The following is a 14,599-nucleotide window of genomic DNA, read 5'->3' as shown; positions in this document are numbered from 1 at the left end:
CCAAGAGATGAGCAGAGGAGTTCGGCAGCTGGAGAGGTGGTGACTGGCGGTGGCGGGACTCGGGTACGCTGGTGGGCTCACCGGAATTTCGTCGGATTGGCGCTTTGGCTCACTGGTGAGGATGGCAAGCGGCGGAAAAGAGAGAGGGGAGAATGGCGAACTCACCTAACGGTCGGGGAGTGATGACGAGGGCACCAACGCACTCAGTGGATGGAGCCGAAGCCCACAGGTGGGTTGGTGATGGCAAAAAGCGGCGAAAACGGCGCGGTGTTGAGCTCTGTAGAGCGGCAAAGGAGATGGGCAGCGGCTGGCTAGAGTTTGGGCAAAACAGATCAAAAGGAGGGGGAGGCGGACTTATATAGGAGGGGATAAGCTCGTGGGAGTTTGGATAAGGCCGGGTTAGTTGGGATTCAGGCTCGAGGAAGGCAGCACGGTGTCGTGGCCGGCTTGGACTCGAACGGTGGCGCGAGGAAGGAGACGAGCACAAGGGCACCTCACGAGGGAGAAGACAGCTTCGGCGGGGGGTGCAAGCAGAGGAGGCGGGGGCGGGAGTTGGGCCTGAACTTCAGCTGGCCTAGGTAGGGAGGTAGGGTGGAAGGAGGAGAAACATGGGCACAGCCCAGGAGGAGAAAAAGGATGGGCCGCTGGGGTGAAAAATAGAAAGAAAAAGGAGAAGAGAAGGAAAATGAGACCGAGAAGGAAAAGATAATTTTTCTTTTATAGAACATTTTTTCAAACTTTCCAAAACTCAAACGGCACCTCGATGTTTTCAAAATTCATGTTTCATACAATAAAACCCTAATGCCTATTTTCATCATGAATGCAACACAAGATATAACCTATGGCCAAAATAATTTTACTTTAGAAATAGGTTTTAATCTATTCTATTTATTTATACCCTATTTAATTCTTGAATTTTTTTAAGAAATTATAAAAGCCAGGGTGTTACAAAAGGATCAAGAGAAAACAAGATCACTAAAACACATGATAATAAAGGGAATTGATACTTTATTAAAGATAATTGATACAATCATCATCATCGACATACCGTGATAGTGTCTGGATCTGGTCCTTATACTTTGATCTGATCAATGCCTTGCGGCTGGTCACCATTGCCTAGACTAGCCTAGATAACTAAGCTGAAATTTTGGGTTCCCACATTGGAGACTATGCCTCATGGCTCAGCAGTGTACTAGGCCCATTTGGCCCAGTCTCTAGCTAGTATATTGGTGATGATTGGCTCTTTTTCAGTGTGGTCCCATCTATACATAGTCTCAAGCTGGTCGCAGGCAGAGCTTCTGAGCATGTCCACGTCCGCAAAAAAATGGTGAACGTTGGATAGAGGAATGGATGGATGGATGAAACAGAGGTGGGATGAAACTCCAGATGATTCCAGGGAAATCTATACATATCCACGCAGGCAGAGCTTCTGAGCATGTCCACGTGCGCAAAAAAATGGTGAACGTTGGATAGAGGAATGGATGGATGGATGAACCAGAGGTGGGATGAAACTCCAGATGATTCCAGGGAAATCTATACATATCCAGGTCCCAACTCGAGGTAGCTTCTTCACTCTCTGTCTCTGTCCTAAATGGTCTGCAACTGATTTTTCTCTCCAGAACTTTAGTAGTCTTGTTCGAAATCCCTTCGCATCTGAAGCTCCGCCTACAGTTGATCCATTTCCTCATCAATGATTTGAGGCCTACAGTTGATCCATTTCCTCATCAGTGATTTGAGGTATTGTAGCTCAATTTGGTAGCTATTCTATTGATTCATTTCCATCTGGAAGAGAGACAGAAATCATCCTCCTTGCTCACACGCAAGTACATAGCGCGATGTCTCTTCTGTTAGCTGGACACGGTTGGAGATAGAGGAGAGCAGCGTCGGCGTCGTCGAAGAGAGAGAGAGAGAGAGAGAGGATGACGAGCCGCAAGAGAAAATACGCAGCGGATGGTGGGGGTGGGTCGAGTTTGACCGTAGCAGCGTGGGCGTTACCGACGAGAGAGAGAGAGAGAGAGAGAGAGAGAGAGAAGCCGAGGCGCAGCAGCATCAAGCCGGGAAGGAAAAAAAAAAGAGGTTGGCCGCCACCCGGTCTGCACCGCCGGCCGTGTTCCGACGAGTGCAGCAGCGGAAGCAAGGGAGGGGAAGGGGTCTTGGCCATGGGCGGTCAATGAATGGGGAGGTTGGTGCGGCTGGTCTGGAAAGAGTAGCTGGAAGAAGAGTGAATAGGAGAAGAAAAATCGTGCTTCTTTTCTTGCTTTGATACTGTCGCAGCGTTTATGTCATTTAATTTTGCTTTTGTGTTCTGGGTAATCTGAATTTTGGATGACAAGATTTTTGGTGGATATGCTAAATTGGAATTTATACTGCAAAGCAAAGCCGTGGCACTTTTATGATAGATTCAAGATTTTATTATTTGTAATATATGCATACATTGTCAGTTCACTTTGATGCGATATGGCATATCTCAGTTCATAGTATGTAGAGAAAGGATGCTGCTTCTCATTCTTTTAGTGTTGTCTCAGCCTCTAAATAGAGATGACACTTTTATGATAGATTCAAAATTTCATTACTTATAATATATGCGTACGTTGTTCGGAAACCAGGTTATGTCCAATATGGTTTACTATAAAAGTATGAAATCATTTACATTTACAGAGTGCTACTCACAAATTAAATATGGTTACATTCATACCATCCTCAATGAAATAACCTATAATTTCTATTTTGCAGAATATATTTTGGTTTACATCTTGAATACAGCAATACCAACTTGGATAAAGAACGGCCTTCATCCTTCTCTGTGTGATCTTGGTAAGTCTTGTCAGACAAAAAAATAAAAAGGAACATTTCAATGGTCTAGACATATTTATGTAGAGAAATCATATCCATAACCTCATGTGGTTATCTGGAACTTTGGATATAACAACCTGTTGGTTATCAATCAATATAGTCATGTGCAAGCGGTGCTATACTCCAAGCCGGTTGTGTCCAGTATGATGTACTTAAAAAAAAGAAATCATTTATATTTGCAGACCGTTACAGCCTAATGTAATTTATTGGTAATTGAGAGCCTATCACTTAACTTTGGTTTATTTTTTGTCTCGTCTTTTCTGGTACATGTATTCTTAACATCTAGATGGGAAATCAGATCTCTACTGATGAATATGGCCCCCTGAAAACAATAGGAATCCAAATGTATTTGTTGGTCCAATCCTTCCAAGAGAGCCTGAGATAGTAGCTACCATTCTAATACTAGCACAATTAGAGAATGATTTTTATGTTATTTGCTTTGATACTCACTTTGATTACTATGGAGTAATTGTATCCATTTTTCAATTAGCTTGTAAATATTACTACTCAAATGTAATTGCAAAAGCATTTTATTTACAGTTACAACTGCTGGCTTCAATACATATTTGTGCCAAGGATCACTAGGACCACTACTTGATACCTGTTTTGGCACTTTATGCAAGGTGAGATTCTTTTGATTTCTACATTTTATGGTGTATCGCAATTTCTATATTTGAAAATAAATATTAACTTTTTCGTCCCCTTATCTATAAAAAAAAGAAATAAGTATCAATAGAAATATAAAGATGTCACTAAAACGTAAAGAGGCTCCAAACGAAAAATTATGTGAAATACCAAGCAAAAAATGTGCTTTAATTATGCATAAACGGAAAAGATCTTCCCTCAAAATTAGCAATGGAGTTCAAGAAGATTTTAACAATTCCATACGAGAAAGACAAGCTAAACGACGTAGTTTAAATATTCAAATTTTTTTGCATATTTATCAATACCTCAAGGAATGATTTACTATTCACCAAAACATATTAAGAATTTAAAAGAGTCTTACAGTAACCGTTCGTATTATGGAGAAGCGAATTACACATGTAAATATTGTGAAGCCATATTTTGGTTTGAAGAAAGAATTAGACATGGAAGGAACAGAGATAAAAATGTCCTATATACCTCATGTTGCAAAGAAGGTAAAATACAAATTCCTCCATTTAAGGATCCACCACAATATTTAAAAAGACTACTTAATTACAATGGAGATAGCAAGTCAAAACATTTTCTTCGAAAAATAAGACAATACAATAGTTTATTTGCATTTACATCAATGGGAGCCAATATAGAAAAACACGTAAACAAAGGTGAAGGACCATATGTTTTTCGTATCAGTGGACAAGTACATCATCGTATAGGATCTTTACTACCAAAACCTAATGATATACCAAAATTTGCATCGCTTTATATTTTTGATACAGAAAATGAGATTTCCAATAGAATACGTGCTCTAGAGAAGGATGACTCTGATGATAGTATTTTAGACCCAAATATAGTCAAAGATTTAAAAGATATGCTTGATACATATAATCCAATTGTGAAAAAATTCCGTTCTGCACGAGACTTGATAAAACAACACAATGGTATAGATCTAGCTATTCGTGTCATTGGTGCTGATAAAAACAATCCAGTACAATATGAAATGTCAAATGTTGATGATTTAGCAGTACTAATTGTAGGTGATTTATCAATTGAAAATTATAAACGAGATATAATAATACAAAGTCAATGTGGACAATTACAAAATATATCTATATTACATCCAGCTTATATGGCATTGCAGTATCCTTTGTTATTTCCATATGGTGAACGAGGCTATCAACTTGGTATCTATTATCATACTAATGATAAGCCTACTACATCAAAACGGATAAGAGTTACAATGCATGAATTTTTTAAATATCATGTACATTATAAAAAGAACCAACCAAATCCATATTTATGCTATGGTCGTTTATCAAAACAAGCGATAGTAGATGCACGTGCATCTGAAGATGAAGATAGATTACAATATATTGCAAGAAATCAAGCTAAATTAAGAGTAGAATATTTGCAAGGTATTGTTGATGCAGTAGACAAAGGAGTAATGCAAGGTGATCAAATTGGCAAGAGAATAATTTTACCATCTAGTCATACAGGATGTCGGAGATATATGTTACAAAACTATCATGACGGTATTGCAATATGCCATGTATATGGACCTCCTGATTTCTTCATAACATTTACATGCAATCCAAAGTGGCCCGAAATAATGCTAATGCTAACAGAAGGACAACAACACAGTGATAGATCTGATATTATAGTACGAGTTTTTCACTTAAAATTGCAAGAACTATTAACTAATATTAAATGTGGTACTGCATTTGGCTACATAAATGCTATTTTATATTCAATAGAATTTCAAAAAAGAGGGTTACCACATGTTCATATTTTAGTTTGGTTGAACAAAGATAAAACGGAAATAACAATAGAAAAAATAGATACTTATATCTCAGCTGAAATACCTGATCCTAAATTGGATCCACTAGGATATGTATTAGTATCTGAACATATGATGCATGGCCCGTGCGGTCAAAAAGATCCACACTGTCCATGTATGAAGAAAGGTAAATGTTCTAAATTTTATCCAAAAGAATTTCAAGACGAAACAATCTTTGATGACAATGAATTTACATTGTATAAAAGACAAGATACAAATATTTACATAAGGCGAGATAATCATAATCTAGATAATAGATGGGTTGTGCCACACAATATGTTCCTATTAAAAAAATATCAGGCTCATATAAACGTAGAATATTGTAACAAAAGTAAAATATTGAAGTATTTATGTAAGTATGTACATAAAGGTCCAGATCGAGCAAAAGTTATTCTTGAGAATATTAAAAAAGGTGATGACACGCCTATAGACAAAAATAATAATAACATAGATGAAATAAAAGAATATCTCGATGTAAGATATATATGTGAGCAAGATGCATTATGGCGACTACTTGGCTATGATATTCACCATCATTCACCAGCCGTCGAACGTTTACCTGTGCATCTGCCTTTAATGAATAATGTAACTTTCAAAAATAATGTTGAGCTCAAAAAATTGATAGAAGATCCAAAAAATCAGAAAACAATGCTTACTGAATGGTTTGTAGCAAACCAAAAATATGAAAAGGCTAGAGAATTAACTTATTGTGAGTTTCCAAACAGATGGACATGGAATAGTACAAAAAGATATTGGAAACAACGAACACATGGATTTAAAATAGGTCGTTTATATTATATTAGTCCAAATGAAGGTGAACGATTCTACTTACGTATGTTACTTATGATTATAAAAGGGGCTACATGTTATGATGATTTAAAAACCTATAAAGGAGTATTGTACAATACATTTAAAGAAGCATGCACAGTACGAGGATTACTAAACAATGATGATGAATGGTATTGGACATTTACAGAGGCTGCAACATGGGCATCTGCTTTGCAATTACGCCAATTATTCATCATAATGCTTTCTTTTTGCAATATTCAAAATGAACATGATTTTTTTTCAAAAAACACTGGATACATATGGTAGATGATTACAAACACCAATTAAAATTAAATTATCATCCAGTGCAACATATAATCACTGATGAGGAATTACAAGATATGCTTCTAGATGACATAGAATATATGTTATCTAAAAATGGAATGCGTATAAATTTTTTTAATTTACCAAAAAGAAGCAAGCCACTCTTCAAATATAATAACAACAGGTTAATTGATGAAGAATTAGCTTATGATGTTAATAGATTAGAAGAAGAAGCAAACATACTATATTCTAAGCTCAACAATGATCAACAACACGCTTTCCATGTTATTATAAACAAAGTCTTACATAATATTCTTGGTTTTTATTTTGTGTCTGGGTACGGTGGAACAGGAAAAACATATTTATGGAATACAATTGTATCTTATTTAAGAGCAAGAAAAAAAATAGTGCTAACTGTTGCATCATCAGGTGTTGCATCTTTGTTATTACCAAATGGTAAAACTGCACATTCCAGATTCAAGATTCCCCTAGATATAGATGATACCTCTATATGTGATATTAAATGAGGAACACTACTTTCAGAGCTACTAATACAAACATCATTAATAATATGGGACGAAGCACTAATGACAAATAGACAATGTTTCGAAGCATTAGATAGATCTCTAAAAGATATAATAACTGCAATAGATATAAAAGTTGAAACTATACCATTTGGTGGCAAAGTTGTTGTACTAGGAGGAGATCTAAGACAGATATTACCAGTAATAGAAAATGGTTCTAAATCACAAATAGTAAATGCTACAATCATAAATTCAGAATTATGGAACCATGTTGAGATCTTATGGCTCACCGAAAATATGCGTGTAAGGAATACAAATTCCTCAGCAGAAAATAATGAAGCTTTGGAAGTATTCACAAAATGGGTATTAGACATAGGGAATGGAAACATACCCTCAACTGCACGCGATGGCGAAACAGAACCAACCTGGATAGAAATTCCTCATGATTTTCTAATCTTTAGAGACGGTCCTAAAATACCTGCAATATTTAACCATGTTTTTCCCAATTTTACTACAAACTGCTATAACTCAGAATATCTAAAAGAAAGAGCTATACTAGCTCCTACAAATGAAATTGTTGACGAAATTAATGAATATATATTATCACTTGTACCAGGTGAAACCCGAGAATACATGAGTGCTGATTGTATTGCTAAATGCTTCGATACAACAGATGATGTAAATACATTGTACCCAGTAGAATATTTAAACACGTTAAATGCAAATAATTTTCCACAACACAAACTTCTACTAAAAGTTGGTACACCAATTATGCTTTTACGAAATTTGAATCAAAGCATAGGATTATGCAATGGAACACGTTTAATTATCACTACTCTTGGTGACAATGTTATTGAAGCAGTGATTAAGACAGGATTACATTCTGGAGAGAAAGTATGTATTCCACGCATAAATTTAACAACAAGAGGACCAAAATGGCCATTTCTTTTACAACGCCGTCAATTTCCAATAAAAGTTTGTTATGCAATGACAATAAACAAAAGCCAAGGTCAAACATTAAACTGCATAGGAATTTACTTACGCAAACCAGTTTTTTGTCATGGACAATTATACGTTGCAATATCTCGAGTAACTTCTAAAAAAGGTCTAAAAATTCTTATTGAAAATGAAGACGGAACTTGCAGTTCAAAAACAAGGAACATAGTATACAAAGAAGTTTTAAGATTCTTATAATCCTACGTACTTCCTCCTTTTCTATCCTTTTTTTTCCCTCTCTTTTCATTGCAGATGGATGTCATACCACTATCACAACTTCGTTTGGGAATACAATATTGTCTAATACGCGTTATGATATCAAGAGTATGGGAATTCCGAGGGAAAAGTGACGATGAACCAGTAAAACACCTAGATCTGGTCATTATTGATGAAAAGGTACAACATATTTTCTTATTTCCTGATCTTTACATAAATAAATCTTATTATAGTTACCAGAATAAGATATACATGTTGCTATTATTGATCATGCCAGGCACAAAGGGGAATTTTACCATTTGTTCTTCGATGAAAAGTTCAACTACTGATAACTAATTCTATGTTTACTTGAGTGCTCAACTCCAACAAACACAAGTTCATGTTTACTTGAGTGCTCAACTACAAAAAACACAAGTTCATGTTTACTGCTAATAACTGATCTCGATTTTCAAAGACCTGCATCAATTTACTAATTTTTTTAAAAATGGTTAAACATCCAAACTTTTGATACACTTGTATGAAAAGTTGAAAAACATTAATGTATGACAAATCAGTATGTACAATTTGAAGGCGATAATCTCTTGCAGGGTAGTGTTTATATACAAAAAATGAAGTGTTGTTAAAAAAATGCACAATCATGTTTGTATATTAAAGTTATATGTATGCAATTTTCAACATGGGAACTCGATATTTCAAAAGTTTTAAAGTCAGAATGGAACAATGGTGGATTACCTCAAGCCAAAAGGAAGACAACTATAGAGATTATAGAAAGCACAAAATGGATTATAAGACTAAGCCAACTACTTCCCAGCAGTAGTTTCCAACAGGTTTCAAAGGTTTCCAGTACGAAAATTGCTTTACTATGTAGAGGAGCTTGAATTTTATCCTTTTAATATAATATTCAAGTTGTCAAAATTAGCTGAACCCCTACCATGAGACAACAACCTTTAACAGCTACAAGTATATATGCTCTATGATCTGTACAACTGCAATGGGCTTCACATTTTCCAGCCAAACCATCTTGGCAGAACTTCTGATTCAAATATTATGTATCACTCGTTCTGTTAAATACAGTACAGAAATTGTGCTTCCACTTCCTACGAATAAACCTTTTGATGGTAATTCATAAGATATTTTTCTTTACAGTAGTTGTGTTGTTATGGTGACTTTCCTTTCCTACAACTTCTGTATAAAACTTACTACAACACATGCTTATTTACTAATAATTTTGTTCTGTTCTCATTCTGCAGAAAACATCAATGTATGTTGAAATCCTAGCAGACGTCATTGAAATATTGAAAACCAACCTGGTAGAAGGAAGAGTAGTCACAATAAAGAAATTTATTGTGCACCATGCAAGAACATTGTTCAAAGTAGTACAACATCCATACATGATAAAGCTGAACAGAAGAACAGAAATTACTCCAGTTGATCCACAGCCTCAAAATTTCCCACGACATGTTTACAGCTTAATAAACTTCTCAGATTTGGATCATTACCTCAACATGACAGCTCAATTCCTAGGTATAAATATGCAATTTTCTTTCCTACGAAACTTTTAATGAAACATTCTATAATTTTACCATTTTTCAGTTCTAATATTTGAACGTCCTTCAGATGTTATTGGTCAGGTTGTTGCCGTGTCAAATGTTGCAGCAATAAAATCATTTGGTAAGATGCAAACCAAAAGGATAGTCAAGCTAAAAGATCTAAGGTATATTTCATTTTCTCCAAAATCTTTTTCTCCCTAATACGTAGAATAATACAATATCTAATTCTTCTTAAATACAATATAGTGGACACATAATTGAACTTTCACTTTGGGGCTCAAGAGCAACAGAATTCCAAGGAGACCAAATATACGAGGTTGGACAAAAGGATGCTGTGATTGTACTTTTTGTAGGAACATTGTGGAAAAGCCACAGGGGTGAAACTCCTTTTCTAAGTGGAACTTCAGCCTGTCATTGGTACATTAATGATGAAAGTATTCCTGAGATTAGAAATTTTTATGCAAGGTATGTAACATCACTATATATATAGATCTCTTGTTACATAATAATCTTATACTATATTAAGCAAAATTTTCCTCACAGCTTGCCCAATGAAGTTGACCCAATAGAAATGTTACAATTAGCTAACAGTAACAACAACCAAGATGAAGTGAGGCAAAAAACATTGCTGGAGCTAAAAGATGCTGATCCTTTCGAAGAGAAGGTACATATTCATCAATCTATTTCTTCAATCACTCAAAATTACTCAACAATCACTAATTATTTACCCCCTCATAAAAATTCCAGACAAATCGGTTCGAGTGCACAGTTACTATCACAAGACTTACTCCAAATCAAAAGTGGTTCTATCCAGCTTGTCAGAAATGCCATTCTCGAACTAATTTGAGTGGACCTACATATACTTGCACCAATAAAGAATGCTCCTGCACCGAAATGGAGTACCGGTAAGTACAAATTAGCTTGATAATGTACCATTGTTTACATAATGGGAGCTGAATCCTTTCTTCTAGCACACCCTTGTCTCATACTACTTCCAACAAAACCAAACTGATGTTTTCCTTATGTCCTCTGTATCGTTGCCAAGTTTATAACTCGTGATACATATACAAGAAGCAAGTTTATGATTTATCTACCTTCTTACAGTAGCTAGCAGTAGTTAAATTTATATTCAATTCTAAAAAAACTACCAATATGACTTTTCATAGCAAATCTCCTACTTTAGTGTTTTTCATTCTTACTTCCACTCTCCTATGTCATCATTACATATGAAACACTTGCAGGTACAAATTAAGTTTGATGGGCAGTGACGATACCTTTGAACTTGAGTTCATTCTCTTTGAGGTAAAGGCACAATAGTTAATTGGGAAACCTTGCAAACAATTACAAATGTTCTTTGACAAATCTGACACACCTCCTGAAATTTTATCCTTTATTGGCCAAAAATACATATTCATAGTCAAAATGCCGCTAAAAAGTGTAGACCAAAAAATTCCATCTTTTGAGGTAATATACATCAAAGAACAATTTGGAAAGCAAACAAGAATCCCTACTATTCAACAGGATATGCATGCAACTATGCCTAGGTCAAGAGCAGATTTACAAATGCCAACATTAACAAGTCAACGTCCAATGATTTCATTCAAATCATTTCCAGCTAAATCAAATATCTCCCAGATTCAGGTATACACATTTCTTCAACCATAATTTTTTAATACATTACTGAACTTACATACACTTTTCAGCTACAGCTAAGGTTCAGTACACTATCATTTGAATGCACACTTTGGTATTACTATAATTCTAATGTGCAATATGAGTTACAAGCACTCATTGCAATTCTATAGCTGAGTTTGTTGAATTGCAAACGCAATAAGTAACCCTATAATGTTTACTTCATTGCCAATAAAATATATGCATTGCTCCCATGACCATCATGTACAAATGCTCAGCCACATACCGTCAGCCGCACAAGATAACAGTGAATATTTTAGTCACCTGATCCACAAATTTGGCATGGTTTAAGACATTGCTTAGATAGTTGGACTGCTATTGAATGCAGTTAACTCATAATATATTCGGACATAAAAAGATTAATGACCTGTTCACGTGCAAGAATCAGTATATTTGTCCTTTCCAGGAGTTTTTTTTACCAGAATAGCAGGCAAGCCCCCTACTAGCTTTTTTCTATTATGGAAATTACAAAAAAGTTATGTAAAAAAGAGAGCCCAACAGCAGACCCTAAAAAGCATTTTAAGAGATACTACTCAACCAGTCATCCAGTAAAATCTTTGTTGATAATAAAAAAGGATTCTTCTTTAAAGGATTGTTTCCATCTTCCTAGAAATAGCATTCTAGCATCAAACATGATGCTATTACGGTGACACCAGATTGTCCAACAAGCTACCAAATTTATCTCTGTGAAAATCTTTGACCCAAAAGCTGCATCAAACCCCAGCCAAAAGGTATACATATATCTATGACTGGTCATTCAATCAAATATTTTCTCTAGGTGCAACCCTTCCACTTTCGATATTATGTCTTTTCTCTTATCTTTACTATGTCCTCATTTTGCATTATTTTTCACTTTATGGCAACATTTATTCAGTTTCAAAAATAAATTTGAACTCAAATTTCAGTACAATGTTCCAATCATGTTCACTTCAATATACAAACGTTCTGCCCAGTTGACCCTCCACATTCAATTGACTAACATAAAAAAAATAATGCAGCAAAGCTCCAAGTTTTTAGCTCAGATGCAACTTGCAGATGATAAAATGGATATTGAAACAATGGGGTAATTACCACAGTTACCACAATTTTATATATTTTTTTCAACTCTTTCAAAAACGTTTTTACCAATGCTAATAACCATTCTATTTATATAGAGATCAAACTGGATCCGGTGTTGCAGGCTCTAAAAGACCATATGATTCTACTACAGAAGATTCAGAGGTATGTATTAAGATCTTAAGATATATTAGTCAGTACCTTTTGGTTTTTTCCTGTGTTCTAAAATTTCAGCAAAAAAACAACTCACAGGATGATGATGCTGCACTTGGTACTTACGGCAAAAGGACCAAGAAACAATAATCCCAAGGTAATTTCAATACAACATCCATTATATTTACCTTGCCATGGTGCTGCCCACTAGATGGCGATGCAGTTCATCTTTTGCTGCTTCAAACGGCTGCTTCATCAGACACTTGCTTAAATATGCTAATTAAACAACTCATTTGAACGATTGTTTTGCAGCAGCAACCAATAATTTGTTTTACTATTTTCAGAGATGTTTGACGCTTTATCTTCAAATCCTCGATGTTCTGCATATTTAGTCAGTTTACTTGTACCAAACTGTTGTTGACTCACCTTTCCAACAATTCCTCTTCTAACTAAACACACTCTAAGTAGCACCTAAGAAATTCTCTCTATTCTCTTAGAGGAGACAAGGAATGCTACATATGCTCATATCATACATAATATTCCTGACCATTACTGATACTGGCAGCTCCGACCTAAAATACTTCAAATTTCACAGCTGATCCAAGTTTAAACGCACCATGCGTTTCCTTCTGATCACCACGTGAATATCTACAGGTTTATACATATAGCAATGTTCTGTGCAGTATCACTCAATATGTTATCTTTCCTTACATAACTAAGACCTGTTTGCAACGTAGTGCTGCATTTGGCCAAGGTCAGCCAGTTTGCTACCAAAAAAAATGTATATCAAACCTAAACAGATAAGGTTACTCATGTATTCCAACCTCCTCACATATCAGCTGATTCAATAGTAGTCATGTTCTCTGCACATCGAGTGCTTACGTAGGTACAGAAGAATCCTTGCCACTATTTGTATAGGAACGGTAAAAGTAGGAAATGTTCAGGCAATAACATGTGTACAAATTCAATCAGGTTGCTTTACCTTATATCTTTTTAATTAAATTTTTGCTGCTTTACACTGAACTGAGTTGTTGCTTGTGTTCATGCCTACTGCAAATTTTACTGCATTTCTTTCGAAACCTGTGTATTTTCTGACAGAATTTACTCATCTTTGCAGCTATTCCCTGCCGGTAACAAGACCATTAGACTCATTTTACTTATCCCATTCATATATTTTCTTGAGTGTTACCAAAGAATGTTCAAATTTTAGTTAATATGATCCAGGCTTACATTCCATCAATTACTACAGCAGTCATCTCACAATGATCAATACATAGTTAAAAACCGCTGTTGGAATCTTTGCTTATTTCATATAGAATTTCAAATTTGCCATAAAATTTATATTACAATCTCTTCCATTTATTCACATGTATCATTAACTTTTGGACGAAGTTGTCATGACATTTTCGGAGGGCGTCGTCGTAACATTTTGAAGATCACTTCACTAACATCAGTGATTCAGCAAGTGACTTTTATGACTAAACTAATAGTTCATGTTCTTCAAAAACATTTCTTATTTTGCTTCAAACACCTTTTGTCACCTCCTTTTACAAAACTACTATCTTTTCATATAAGCTACCATCATAATCTATATAGAAATCATATGCCTTAATTTTACGTAGTGTTTCGTTCTTACCTTGGTTCTATCACAAGATACAACTGATTTATTTCCAGCAACGGGTCAATACAGCGCGCTAACAGCGCGCCATTTTTCTAGTTATATCTAATTTCGTCATCTTTCATACTGATTTTGCAAAACATTCTCAAACAACATTACGTACAAAAATCATCAAGGTAAGACTACCTCCAACCATATTCCCTTCATTTCGTTCCCTTCCCGATTCCATTCCCTGTTCCCATTTCCATTATTTCCTCTCATCTCCAACAGCTTCCCTTCGAGGGGAATCGTGAAGGGAACGGAGAGAGAATCCCGTCCTGAAGGGAATGACCCTGGGAATCCCGTCATGAAGGGAACCGTGAAGGGAAAC

The 14,599-nt window shown here is 35.5% G+C and overlaps 1 protein-coding gene across 1 annotated transcript; it reads left to right on the top strand.

Annotated features, from left to right (window-relative positions):
* The first annotated feature begins 2,733 nt into the window (after positions 1–2,733).
* Positions 2,734–13,959, top strand: LOC133883659 (replication protein A 70 kDa DNA-binding subunit C-like). Its single transcript, XM_062323030.1, has 13 exons — positions 2,734–2,814; positions 3,394–3,476; positions 8,197–8,340; positions 9,411–9,684; positions 9,778–9,874; positions 9,957–10,175; positions 10,254–10,374; positions 10,458–10,615; positions 10,952–11,012; positions 12,401–12,465; positions 12,557–12,623; positions 12,711–12,768; positions 13,729–13,959. Exons 3-12 carry the CDS (start codon positions 8,197–8,199, stop codon positions 12,759–12,761), a joined length of 1,257 nt encoding a protein of 418 aa, XP_062179014.1. The 5' UTR covers positions 2,734–2,814; positions 3,394–3,476; the 3' UTR covers positions 12,762–12,768; positions 13,729–13,959.
* Positions 13,960–14,599: the final 640 nt, after the last annotated feature.

This window comes from Phragmites australis, chromosome 10, assembly GCF_958298935.1.
Source record: "Phragmites australis chromosome 10, lpPhrAust1.1, whole genome shotgun sequence".
Lineage (NCBI taxonomy): Eukaryota > Viridiplantae > Streptophyta > Magnoliopsida > Poales > Poaceae > Phragmites > Phragmites australis.
Note: the sequence above shows the minus strand (reverse complement) of the source record. Positions and strands in the feature narration are given on the sequence as shown.

Bases quoted from the DNA above. Each gene is read 5' to 3' on its own strand.
- LOC133883659 (XM_062323030.1), top strand. From the start codon at position 8,197: ATGGATGTCATACCACTATCACAACTTCGTTTGGGAATACAATATTGT. The intron at 9,875-9,956 runs GTATATTTCATT...AATACAATATAG, and splicing joins GTCAAGCTAAAAGATCTAAG to TGGACACATAATTGAACTTT. The intron at 10,375-10,457 runs GTACATATTCAT...TAAAAATTCCAG, and splicing joins CTGATCCTTTCGAAGAGAAG to ACAAATCGGTTCGAGTGCAC.